Raw genomic sequence first — 14,226 nt, 5'->3', positions numbered from 1 at the left:
GGATCCTTGGAGGCATGCCTTTGGAGTATATATATTTTTATCTGGCTAGTGGAGTGTTTCTCTGCTGCCTGATCATCATGTAAGTTTCTTCCCTCTGCCATACTCTTCCAGGTTGTCCTGTCTCATCTAGAGCCTCAAGGAATGGAACCAGTCTTCTATGGACTGAGACCTCAAACTGTGAACCCCTAAATAAACTTTTCCTTCCCTAAAAAATATAAAAATAAAAAATAAAGTCCAAACCTGGTTCTTTGACAAAGGCAACAACAAAATTTCCAAATCTGTAGGTGGATTGAGTTAGAAATGATAGAGGAGAAGACACAAATGACCAATATAAAGAATGTAAAAAGGGTTATAACTATAGATACTACAGATGATTTAAAAATAAGAAAAATCATGAAAAGTTTATGTCAAAACAATTGATAAGTTAAGTAAAATATATTTTATGAAAACTAGTAAAACATAAGCAAGAAGAAATAGATAACCCAATGTCCATTAAAGAAATGCAATTTCTTTTAAATACGCTTCCTACAAGTTTTGTTGTTTTTTTTTTAATTTTAAATTCTAGGCCAAGTTGTCTTTACTGGTGAATTCTATCAGACTTATAAAGAAAAAAAAATTCTACACAAAAAACATAGAGCAACATTATGTTGATGCTAAACTATATGAGATATTATAATTAAAATACTACAGATCCATATCCCTCATGAACATAGACACAAAACTCTTAAACTTTGAGTAAATCATATCCAGTAATATATCAGCAGTAATAAATACATCGTGACTAAGTGGAGTTAATCCCAGTAATGCATGGTTGACTAACAATTAAAAAGAAACAAAAAAAATTTTTTTCACTCTGAAAACCAAGTGTGGTAGTTAAATTCTGCTCATCAAAAAACAAATTTAAAAATGAAGAGAGAAGCAGCATAAAGGGAGTAAATATTTCCTGACAAAGGACTTGTATTTAAACTACATAAAGAACTACTACAACTCAATAAGAAGGAAAATGACAGCGTATTAGACAAAACACTCAGACTTTACACAAGAACACAAAGAATGTCTAATAAACACACAGGGAATGTTGTCAATGGGAAAATCCAGATTCAAGCCACTTGTACTTGTCCTACCCTAAGAATAAGTACCTTGTCCTACCCTAAGAATAAGTACCTACTTAATTTTGTACCTAGGTACCTCTCCTTCCTCACCCTTGTTGTGCACTACTGTTGCGCATCCATATTCTAGGCCCTTCATGCATAATGTGTGACTTGAAGATGGGAATTATTATCACTTTAGTGAGTATGAGACTAATTCTAGTCTAAATGTGCCTAAGACCATACTGATAGTACATGGTTGGGCCAGATACTATTCCCTCTGATTTTATGACCTGGTGCTTACTCACTGTTTTTTTCCAACAGGCTGTATCCCCTACAGAGTTGTCTATGTGCTCTATGATGGATTGGGGGAAATTACCCTTCACCCATGTTTCCCAAGACTGAGACACCCTTCTTCTCCTGCCCTTGGACATCAGAGTTCCTGGTTCTTCTCTGAAGAGGCTTGGACTGAACGAACCACTGACATTTTTGGTTCTACAACTTACAGACAGAGGATGGTAGGATTTCTTGGCAACTCACATAATAAACACATACCATGACAAAATATGTATACATGTATATCACAGTTACTAAAATGGGGACCCACTCCGAAAAACCAGGAAGACAAGATATTCTCTGACAAGGAAAGAACTTATAAAGGTTACAGCCAGGTACACTTCTTCAGAAAAAGTACCTGAAGATAGATTCTAACTGATCAAGAGTTAACTTAGAGCAAGAAATCAAAAAAACAAGACTTTTAGTCTGCAAAACACTTACACTTTTCATAGTAAGTCAACATAGATCCCAAGTTTTAATAATTTACCTAGGAAACAGAAAACTTTCTTGAAAGAAAATAAATGCAAAAGGAAAAAGATGATTTAATAATAGCTATGTTTCTACAAATCATAGACTGTGTTATCAAATCCAGGAAGTAGGTAGGATAAAGATAAGAGTAGTAAAAACATGCTTATTTCATTATAGCATGTAAAAAAATTTCTAAAGAAATTACATTACTTTACCATTGATTTGTAGAACTATATAGATAAAAGTAGAATTATTGAAAACATGAAGAAATCAATGTTCATACTGTAAAAATTAGAATTCAGGAAAATAACAAATATAAAAATAAATGATAGACATTTTAGCAAAATTTATCTAATTTAGACTTCCATATTATAAAAAAGAAAAACTCTTCATACTAGGTAAGAGACTAAATCATGTTCTTAGCAAGGACATTCATTAAAAATATTGAGAGATTTGAATATTATTGGTCAAAAACAAGAGAAAACTTAAAAGGGCAGAGATGGCAATATTAACATAAGAAAGCTAGAATTTAAGGAAAAATTGCAACATGACAAAATGAGTAATTACACTGATACTGATCACAATGTAATATATACACATAATCATGATTATATAAGTGGTGAGGAATATAACACCAAATGAAACTTGTAAATAAATATACGAAGAGAAATAGAGACTTCATGCTAAAATTTCAAAAGTAATAGAAGAACTGAAAAGATTCATTGAATGCACAGTGCAAGGGTGTTCGTTTTCACCTTCCGGAGCTCAGAGCCAATTAATATTACTCACAATTGATGAAACATTGGTAGCACAGGCACACTCTAGAGGTGTGGAGACAACCTTCAAACACTAAGACGTAAGATGGAAAGACAGTGGACAAAAAGACAAGAGACAGAGAAGAAACAAAAGAGGGAGAGGGCTGCTGAGTAGCTTCCTTGGTAAAGCACCTACCTAGCATGTGCCAGGCCCTGGGTTTGTCCCCAGTACCACAAAAGGAAAAGTAGAATAGTGAAAGGTTGAACAGAGACTCAACTTTTGAAACAAACCCCACTGTGCTATTTGATATTTCCCAATTGTTTAAACTTCCTTGAAATTTAAATAAATAAGCATCGAAAAAATTTTTGACAACACACACACACCAAAAGAATAGAGGCATGCAAAAAAATTTTTGATCATGAAAAACCACATGAATCCCTAAAAGTATCAATTATACATCTTTCTTTGACTATAACACATGAAAATGGAAGCAAAATATTTATAAAGAAAAAATAGTTTGAAGTCTAAAAATAGTCTTAAATAATCAAAGGTAGAAAAATCCAAATTATAATTACTGTATAATTTGAATATAGGGACAATGTGCATATTACGTTACAAAATTTATTCATTGAAGCCAGATCTATAATCTAAATTCAGAGCCTTACAAACTTGATTAATCAAGAAGACAGAGAAAACCACCAAGCATTTAGCAGAAGTAGTTAGAAATGAAGAAGAGCAAAGTAAACCTAAAGAAGGGGAAAAATAAAAAGGCAAAGATTAATTGATTTGAAAACAAATACCAGCACTCAACATGCCTAAAATTAAGGTTAACTCGCACTACCAGATATCAAGATGTACCATAAAGGTATAATGCCCCAAAACCATAGAGACACACTACCTATTAGTATCATTTGAAAATGAATACACAAAACCCAAGTTTAAGTATTGAATATTCAACCAAGTTCGAAAAAGAATCAGTGGAAATAGAATTAAACATGTATTAGTTTGAGGAAGTTTTTACTTAGAAAAAAAAAAGAAAATCATACAGACTAATGAACGTCACACATTCCTAGATAGAACATTAAAAGGTGTAAAGATGAGAAGTCTGTCAATGCAGTGTGAGATGTTAGTTAATAAAATCCTAGTCGATTACTAAATTAGGTTTTTATTGAAATTTGTCAAAATAACTCTAGAGTCCATCCAAAAGATGAAATTGGAAGAAAGAAATGAAATTTTTGGAAAAAGGAGGAAGTTAAGGGGTAGCATCTGCCATACCAATCCTAAAGTGCACTGTAGAGCTAAAATAACCAAAACAGGATGACACTGCTTTAAAATCAGGGAAAATTAATAGAAATTCCAAAAGTAATATTCTGTATGTAAAAAGAAGTTAGGGAGTGATAAGACTAGCAATGCAAATAAAAAGGAAAATAAAAGATTCTTCCAGAAAATGACTCTATTTGGAAAAATTCCATTTTGATCTGTACCCCATACCTTACAGTTTTATAAAGTATTATAAATTTACCTATAATAACAAAGCCAGCCTCAGCAAAAGCAAAGCACTAAGCAACTCAGTGAAACCCTGTCTCTAAATGAAATACAAAATAGGGCTGGGGATGTGATTCAGTGGTCAAGTGCCCATGAGTTCAAACGCTGGTATCAAAAAAAAAAAAAAAAAAAAATTGGAAGAAAAATACTTAAATATGTTTGCTTTTGGATTGGAGAAAACTTGTGTGCTTTTCTCATAAAATCAATGAAGGAAGTTTCAAGGGAGATGAAATAAAATTGCCTATATAAAAATTAAAATCTTATATGTATATTTTTAAAGAAAAAGTAAAATCACAAGGTAGGTAAAAAAACTAAAAGATTTCACACATTAATAAACCAAAGCCCTTACAAGTTAACATAAAAAACATTCCCCCAAGAGAAATATAGACAAAAGACACATACAATTACCAAAAGACAAAAACTGTCATTAATAAAAATATAAAACATGGTATCACAACATATCAAAGAAATATAAATTTAAAACAATGAAACATTATTACACCAGTTTGACCTTATTCTTTCCTAGCAATTATTACAACATATAATTGTTTGTTTGTTTGTTTATTGTCTATCTTTGCCAACTGAACACTAAACTCCTTGAGAGTCGGGGCCATTGTCTTTCTTTACAACTATGTCCTTAGCACTTAAAGCAATACCTGGCACAAGAGGGTGCTCATTAAATGTTTATGCAATATGTAAATTAACAGGTTTCTCTTCTCATTATTAGCAAACTCTTTTATAGCTCTAAATGCCTGGCATGGTTCTAATTACCACACAAATATCAAAACATTTCATTCTTAAAACCACCCACATAAGCAGGCATGGTAGCACATGCTACCAGTGACTCAGGAGGCTAAGGCAAGAGGACCATGGGTTTGAAGCCAGTGTCAGCATCTTAGGTCTCTCAGCAACTTCACAAGACCCTGTCTCAAAATAACAAGTAAAAAAGAGCAGGGATGTAGTTCAGTGACAAAGTGACCCTGGGTTCAATCCCCAGTACAAAATAAAACCCACTCAACTCTATTTTTATCACCAGTTTAGAGACTGACAAACTAAGGCACAGATCCATGAGGTAACTAACCCAAGATCATACAACTGACGAACAGAATAATAGAAGCAGGGTTTTGACCAAGGTGTTCTGATTCCAAACTCTATGCTTTCCAGCACAATACTTTGAATTGAACATAATATAATCATAGTATTCATATATGATCCTGTTCAGTAACTTCATCTGTGATTTTTCATTTCTAGAAAACTTCAGAAAGCACAAGTGATTCAAAGTAAGTACAGACAAGTAATTTTAGCCAATTTTTAAAACATAGTTATCTATTCAGTTCGTTATCTATTCAATTCATTATTTATTTCTAACGAACTTCTTTTATAACAGCTTTAAACTTATAGAAAATATATCCCACACTGTTTTCCCTTAGTATGGTAAATTTAATTCCATTGGTTAACCAATATTGATACACTGTTATTAAAGTTCCTGCTATATTCAAATTTCCTTCGTTTTTCCAATGCTCATTTTTCTGTTCTCAGATCCCAGTCAGGATACCACATTACACTTAGTCATCTTGTCTCCTTAGGCTCTCTTGGCTGTGACAGTTTCTCAGATTTTCCTTGTTTTTGATAATTTTGACAGTCTTGATGGGTTCTGGTCAGGTACCTTATAAAGTGTCTATTGGATTTTCCTGATGCATGATTATGCTGGGTTTATGGGCTTGAGGGAACAGATTTATTTTTAATGATCACACTCAAGACTGGCAAAGGTACAGTAAGAAGAGCGCTCTCATAGATCATGAGAGTAAAAATTGGTACACTTTTCCTAGAAGTAATTTTAGTAATAAGACCATCCTTAATGTAAGCCAGTGATTCCATCTCTAAGGCTCCTAAAAAACAGTCAAAGATGAGGGGAAGGATTGAGCTCTCTGGTTCAGACAAGAGAGGAACTGGAAGCACGCCACTGTGTGAGCACAAGCCTAGGAGAAAAGATCAAGGTCCAGGAAGTTCCTCAAATGCTCTGCAGGGTTTCTCCCCAGATGGCGTATTAATAGATGGTTGTACCTTTTCTGTTGCTGTTGTTTCTTGTATTTTTTAAGTTTCTTACAATGATGCACGTTATGTTTAGCATAAGAGAAAATAATAGGACTTTAAAAAGAATTACTAGGTACCCACATAGGTATGTATTTTACCTCCCACTGCCCCTTGCGGCCAGGGCTCATGATAAGACCAAGGTAACTTCCTACATTCAGGAGTTTCAAACCCTCTGCCACACTCCAGCCCAGAGAGCTGGACTTACAGCCCCTCAAGACACTCAGGGTCTTCCTACCAGAGTTTCTGCTTAATAGTCAACATTAGAACTGTTTCCTCCTTAATTCTGAGACCTGACTGACAGAATCCTTACGTTATCATCTTGGAGCTTTTGTTTTTGTGGATTTTTTTTTTCCTTAGCCTCAATAGAATTAAGCCCAAACTCGTCATTCTGACAGTTCTCCCACTATTTAAGGTCAACCAGTAAGTACCCCACCTCATTATGGCTATTTATATGTCCACAGGAGTTTTTTGAGGGCCAGGTCAAATCTAATTTGTCTTTGTTTTTACCTTCGGTACTTAGTAAGGCTTCATTAATTTTATGCTGAATAAATTTTAAAAGCATTTGTCCAGTATGATTAGGCTATGATAACCATTACTGTGAGCATAACTCACTCATTCCTGCCTCTCCACCTATCCTGGCACCATTACCCCTGCTTGGGTTTCTCTGTGGCCATTCACATCCTCGCCAGTCCTTGTGGTTGCAGCTAGTTCTGTGTCCCTGTGTTTTTCTTCCCTACTAACTTCATCTCTCTTGGCCTCTGCCTCTTCTGATTTCCAAGGTTCTATGTATATATTGGTTCACACTGTCTTACAGTGTTTGCACTAACATCAAACCTCACCCAGCATCAATTAGGGCAAAATCTCCAGGATCTGCTATGAGAAAGAGAGTCCAAGGGTTGTACACCAGCATTGCACTACCATCTACAAGATTGTCATCAAGTTATTCGTGTTATTTGGACCTCAGTTTACCACCTGTAAAATGAGGGTAATAGCTCAAAGCAACTCTGCCAAGATAAAAAGAAATTATATTTTTAAAAAGGAACTCAGCCCCCCAAAAATTTCTAGAATTCATAAATGAATTCAGCGAAGTAGCAGACTACAAAATTAACACCCATAAATCAATCATAGCCCTATACTACAATGATAAATCAGTAAAAGAAAATTAGGGAAACTATTCCACTATTCCATTCACAATAGCCTTTAAAAAAAAAAAATCTGGGAATCAATCTAACAAAAGAGGTGAAGGATTTCTATAAAGAAAACTACAGACCACTTAAAGAAATTGACTAGAAGATAGAAAGACCTCCCATGTTCTTGGACAGGCAGAATTAATATTGTCAAAATGACCACACTACCAGAAGCACTATACAAATTCAATGCAAATCCATTAAAATTCCAACTATGTTCTTCATAGAAATAGAAAAAATGGTCATGTCATTTGGAAAAATAAAAGGCCCGGAATAGCCAAAGCAATCCTTAGCAAGAAAAGCAAAGCAGGAAGTGTTATAATACTGGACTGTAGACCTTAAATTATGCTACAGAGCTACAGTAAAAAAAAAGAGCATGGTATTGGTACCAAAATAGGCATGAAGACCAATGCACATTAATACAGTTATCTGACTAGACAAAGGGGCCAAAAACATACATTGGAGAAAAAATAGCCTCTTCAACAAATGCTGCTAGGAAAACTGAAAATCCATATGTAGTAGAATTAAATTCAACCCATATCTCTTATCCTGTACAAAACTCAGTGGACCAAAGACCTAGGAATGAGACCAGAAATACCCTATTCCAAATAAAAGAAAATATAGACCCAACACTCCAACATGTTGGCTCAGGAACTGACTGCCCAAACAAGATTCCTAAAGCACAAGAAGTAAAATCAAAAATCAATAAATGGGATGGCATCAAACTAAAAAACTTCTTCACAGCAAAGGAAACAATCAAGAACTTGAGGAGAGAGCCTATAGAATGGGGAAAATCTTTGCCACCTATACCAGATAGGGTGTTAATTTCCAGGATATATAAAGAACTCAAAAAACTTAACACCAAAAAACAAACAAACAAATAACTCAATTAGTAATTGAACAAAGGAACTAAACAGAAATATGAACAGTCAACAAATATACGAAAGAATGTTTAACATCTATAGCACTTAGAGAAACAAATCAAAACTACACTGAGATTTCATCTTGCTCCAATCAGAATGGGGATTATCAAGAATACAAGTAACAATAAATGGAGAGAATGTGGGAAAAAGGGTACACTCACACATTGTTGGTAGGATTGCAAGCTGGTACAACCACTCTAGAAAGCAGTATGGAGATTCCTCAAAAAACTAGGACTAGAACTACCATAGGACCCAGTTATCCCACTCTTTGGTATATATCCAAAGGATTTAAAAGTCAGTATACTACAGTGACACAGTCACATCAATGTTTATAAAAGCACAATTCACAATAGGTAAATATGGAGCCAACATAAGCGTTCTTCAACAAATGAATGGATAAAAGAAATTGTGGTATATATGTGCAATGGAGTATTACTAAGCCTTTAAGAAGAATAACTTATGACATTTGCCAGTAAATGGATGGATCTGAAGACTATCATGCTAAGTGAAAAAAGACAGTCACAAAAAGCCAAAAGTTGAATGTTTTCTCTGATATATGGAAGCTAACACCCAATAAGGGAGGATAGAATTCAGTGGATTAGACAGAGGGGCATGAAGGGAAGGGAGGAGAGATGGGAAAAGGAAAGACAGTGGAATGAATCCAACCTAACTTTCCTGTGCACATATATGAATACACCACAGTGAATCTCACTATAAATCCCCAAGAAATTAATTTTTAAAAAGTAATAACAATAAGTAAATGGCAGAAAGATCAATAGGAGGAAGGGAGGAGGGGGACGGGAGAGGGACGGGGAAGGAGCAGTCCTGGGGTCTGAATTAGAATAAGATATATTCCATGCTTATATAATTATGTCAAAATGGATTCTACTGTTAGATATAACTAAAAAGAACCAATAAAAATAAAGAAAGCAAGAAGAAAATTGTCTGTACCATTATTGTAACCATTATTAAATCTCCCCTTTTCCCATCCACACCCCCCTGCAGCAAAGACTCTGTGATTTCTTCAGAGCATGAGCATAGCACTTATCTGTCTCTTCTAGTAAATTCTAATATTTCCAGCACAGTACCCTGGCATGGCAGTCAGAAGACATACTGTATAACCTGGAACCAGTGACTTACTTCTCTGAGCCTCCTTGTCTGTTAAATAGGAGTCAGGTTATCCTAATATCTTCCCCGCCTATCTCACACTGTCATTACTGGCAACAGATGATGCACAAGAGTTTCATAATCTATGAAGAACCTATACTGGGTAAAATGTGACTGTGTGTTCCTTATCAGCGGATGTGCTCAGTACATGCACATTGACCTGCAGTACTCTTAGCTTCTTTTCAAAGTTTGTTTAATTCACTTTATCATAAGTTTTCCTCTGGGTGCAACAAAAGTCTCCCTCCCTGAGCCATACTTATACCAACTCTGATCTATCACATCCAAAGTCAGACGCAGACTCTGGCTTCCTTCTTTCTCACAGACTCCATAGTTGACAATAGCTTGCTCCTCTCTGTCTGTTGGGTGGTAGGAGCCCAGATGCAAATGTGTAGCCCACCTCTGCACAGGAAACCTGAGTCCACATTCTTACACTATGCCCTAACTTCATCTTTTCCTCCTACTTTTGTTTTCCCTTTTCCTACTACATATAACTTTCAGAGTTACCCCAAATTCCCTCTGAAATGCAAAAGGACAAAAATCTGCAAAGCTCCATTTAGTCACTGGAAATAATGTCCTATTTTCTGTAGCAGGGTGCTATTATTCGGTACCAAGTATAACAATTTATATGGTCATTCATTAGCTCCCATCAATAGGAATGGCCATGGTGGACTGTTCACAAAAATTAACACAGTAGAGCTCTTTCCCTTTTGAAATGTAACTTTACAATTCTTGGCATCAAAAGGTAGAAGCTCTCCCAACCTGCTGAATCTGGGGGAGGATTTGTGACTTGTTTGAGCAAACAGAATGCAGCAGAAGTAAGGGCAGTTTTGACTCAGGAGAATTTGAGCAGTTCTTCTATCTTGGAATCCTGTTTAGCTATCAGTTGAACAAGCCCAAACTATCCTGTTGGATGATGAAGACATATGACCCAGTTGCCCCATCTCTCCAACTGACAACCAGACAACCCAGCTGATTGACCATAGATGCAAGACTGAGGCAATTGAAAACCACCCCACTGAATCCACCCATGGAATCATACTCTAAATACATTTGCTGTTTTAAGCCTACATCTGGGGAGGGTTTGTAAGCAGCAAAAGCTAACTGATACAGTAGCTGACATCATTCATAAGGTTGGAAAATAATGATTCGACCAAAATAAACTAATCGGAGAGTTGTAATGGTTAATTTGAATTGTCAACTTCATTGGATTAAAAAATCAGAAGTTGAAGAGGCTTCTGGATATGTCAATGAAGGTGTCTAGGAATTATTGGCTTGTGGGATAGTGAACTAAAGTGAAGACCCTCCCTAAGCATGGGCAGCACCATCCAATGACTGGAGGCTTGGATGGAATCAAAGTCAGAAGAAGGAAGCAGAGCAGATGCAAGCTCGATCCTTCTTGAACAGGTCCTTGATTGCTGCTGTGATCACCTGAGGATGTCAGACTCCTGCTCCTTCGCTCTTCTAAAGCTGACTCTGCACATGATTCTCCAAAGAGTCTCCAGAAGCCATCAGCCATGGACTTTTGTAGCACTATTGATCCCTTTTGTTCTGAGGGGTCAGCATCTTGGACTGCACAGCTACTGGTTCTTCTGGCTCTCCAGCCTGCAGAGGACACCCAGCTTCTGGTCCTGTAAGCCAATCTAATAAATTTCATTTTTATAATCATACTTCCTGTTGATTCTGTTCCTCTAGAGAACCCTAATACACTTGTGGATACTACATAGGTATGTAGTATAATCAGAGTCCTTTTAGGAAAATCTTCCTGGAATGTACAGCTTCATTGTACATAGGAACAGATCAAAGCAACTTATTTTCATGAAAATTGGAGTTCACTTGAAGCAATGAAGGGCAATATCATCACTAACCAACAGTCTGGCCGCGTGCAGTCTGCTAACCACAATGCTCCATGTCCTCTAGAGTTGCATTCCCAGACTCTTCCACACTGTGTAACTGTGGGCAAGTCTTGCCTTCAACATCCACAGCCTCACAATCTTGAACTTCAAGCATCCTAGATTGAACCCAGGGTCTCAAGCCTGCTAAGCAAGAGCTACATCTCAACCCTTTTTAAATTTGATTTTGAGTCAGGGCCAGGCTGGCCTCAAACTTGCAATTGGGATTATAGGCAAGTGCCACCATGCCCACTTATTCTATTTTTTGAACAAGTTATTTAACCCAATTGACCTTCAGTAGCTCACCTTGAAAATGGGTTTAGCAATATCCACCCTATCGTGTTGATCTTTGCATAAATCACAAAGCACAGAGCTGACACATAAAGGACATTCATTAAAGAGAGAGTTGGAAAAATGTTTGACTTTGCTGTGCAGAACATATTTTTCTCCTAGAATCCTACTGACAGCTTATTATAAAGAATTCTTAAATTTTCTACTACTCTAATGAGTCCTTTTATTGAGAGTACATAGAAGTCAGGAATCTATCTTCTTTTATTATATGTAAACAACAGAAGCAAAAAAATAGCGTAGAATGTTTAAAAAAAATAGAATGTACTTTAACAAATCTCTACTCTCGAAATTACTAATTTTCAAGACTGTAAAGAACAAAGAGCCTCATTTTGGAAATGATGAAAATGAGGCCCAGTGACAAGTGGAAAGTGCAGAGGCAAGCCCAGGCTGTCTAACTCCAACTCCACTTCTCCAATTCAGAACAGGACCCTATCACCCCAGGAATCTTAATAAATGTTTGACCCTGGTGATAGCGGCATATATATATAAACGTTTCCAAGTCATTTCTCATCCATGCTTTTGGCCAGAAATCCAGATGAGCTTTTGTCACTGCAATGTCATCAGGCCCGCTTCACTCAAGACCCACTTATTGTCTGCAAATGTTGCTATAATTAAATCCAAGTGGCCGCTGCGAGTTATCATCACTTACCCTCTCCAGCCATTAGTCAGATTTCCAGGGCTGCAACTACTTCAAAAGAGGTCACTCACTCTTCTCTTTCCCCTTGGCCATCCCAGCAGGGATTTTTTTTTTTTTTTTTTTTTTTTTTTTTTTTTTTTTTTTTTCCTTCCCTGTCTTGGGCAAGGAACTTTTAAGCCAAACTCACTTTCAGGCAATCAGCCAACCTTCCCATTTATCCCAGCGACTTTACAGCAATGAAAAAGCGTCTTGCCAACATTGCTGCTGAGCTGTAGGGAAGTGAGGGCAGGAGTACAGAAGCGACATCTGAGAGCAACGAAGACTGTTTTGGAGTGCAGGGTTGCTGTCAGTATGATCACCATTGATGTGAGAATCAGAAACTCCTAGTTTGGGTTACCCCTTACTATATTTCACCTACTTGGAGGTCCTGGCTAAAGAAAACTATACAATCTTTGAGCTGAATGGCATTATCAGAATCACCTTGCCCAAACTCTTCACCTAACAAATAAGGAATTTGAAACCCAATGAGGGTAAGTGACAATAAACAATCATTAAGGGATAGAATGGCAGAATGGGTCTAGCCACAGATGTCCATCTGAATCTCAGTTCAGGAAGCTCCTACTCTGTGCTCCCAGATTCCAGATCCCAGAAGATTAATAGGCAACTATGATGGAAAAGTCTTGGGCTCTCCAGCCAAGAACCACCCTGCCACTATCTTTAATCCACATGGCTTACTTGCAGTTGACCTTACTTCCCAGTTCCATGGGTAAGCACATGGCCCAGACCTGGATAATTATAACACACTCTCCTTCTGGCCACAGCTAAATTGTGGATAATTATACGACCTAAACAAGGCCAATGAGAATCACCTACGGGATTCATACTGAAGTTTAAAAGAAAAAAAAAAAAAAAAGAAGCTACTGAATTCTCTGAGATTTTAAATTGTAAGGATTATAAAAAGTCTTGAGTTGCTAGTGGCCATCCATTTGTAAAAAGATTTCCATAGAATTACTCCAACATAGTACCGTGATTTGAGTACCTGGTTCCAACTATACCTAAAGATCTAGACCTTTCAATTACTATGTCAGTAAGTTTCTTAAGATAGTGTGAGTTGTGTTATCATTTATAACCAAATGAATTCTGCCTAAAACACCAATTTTACTTGATTACTTTCAACCATGAATTAAATTTTAAGACTCCCTTAGGGGAACATAGATTTTAACATGATCACCGACAATATGAGCACCCCTAACCACTTACACACCTACACCCACTGGAGCACCTAAATGGAATTGCTCCCAAGTCTTCCCTAGTACTAGACGCATTGATAAATTATAACTGGGCACTACTTTGTGCATTATCTCTGACTATACTGCCATGAAATTCTTTAAATCCCCATCAGGAAAAAGTACACGTATAAATGAAACAAGAAGGCTTTCAGGACTCCTCTCTACCTGGTATAAAATGGTCTATTTGTGAGAAAGTAAGTATCCAGTTCATCATCCAATTGCCTTGGCATATATCCAACTCCCAGCCAAGGGGTCATGTTAATGATAGGCATTCAGATGGGACAAACCCTTTAAAAGAGACTCCTAAAAAATCTTAGCAACATTTTTCATCCACATTGAAGTGCTGTTCTGAAGAAAACAAAATACTGTTAGTAAAGCCATGCAGAAGGATATTGATAAACTACTCTAAAAGTCACATCTGCTTAACTTTTTCCAAAAGACCTACCATCTAAAAGAAGGAAGAGATTCTCAGATAAGTTAAAGAGCTTTAGGGGTC

At 36.5% G+C, this 14,226-nt stretch overlaps 1 protein-coding gene across 1 annotated transcript in view; it reads right to left on the bottom strand.

Moving 5' to 3' along the window:
- LOC306644691 (uncharacterized protein) overlaps window positions 1–12,544 on the bottom strand; it is a 158,566-nt gene extending 146,022 nt beyond the window's left edge. Inside the window, exon 1 of the mRNA XM_079111840.1 lies at window positions 12,454–12,544. Within this exon, the coding sequence (XP_078967966.1) occupies window positions 12,454–12,466 (13 nt within the window). The 5' untranslated portion in view covers window positions 12,467–12,544. The remainder of the gene's footprint in view (window positions 1–12,453) is intronic.
- Between the last annotated feature and the right edge of the window lie 1,682 nt (window positions 12,545–14,226).

The sequence above is a fragment of the Sciurus vulgaris genome (assembly GCF_902686455.1).
Source record: "Sciurus vulgaris genome assembly, chromosome: 15".
NCBI classification, from domain to species: Eukaryota; Metazoa; Chordata; class Mammalia; order Rodentia; family Sciuridae; genus Sciurus; species Sciurus vulgaris.
Note: the sequence above shows the minus strand (reverse complement) of the source record. Positions and strands in the feature narration are given on the sequence as shown.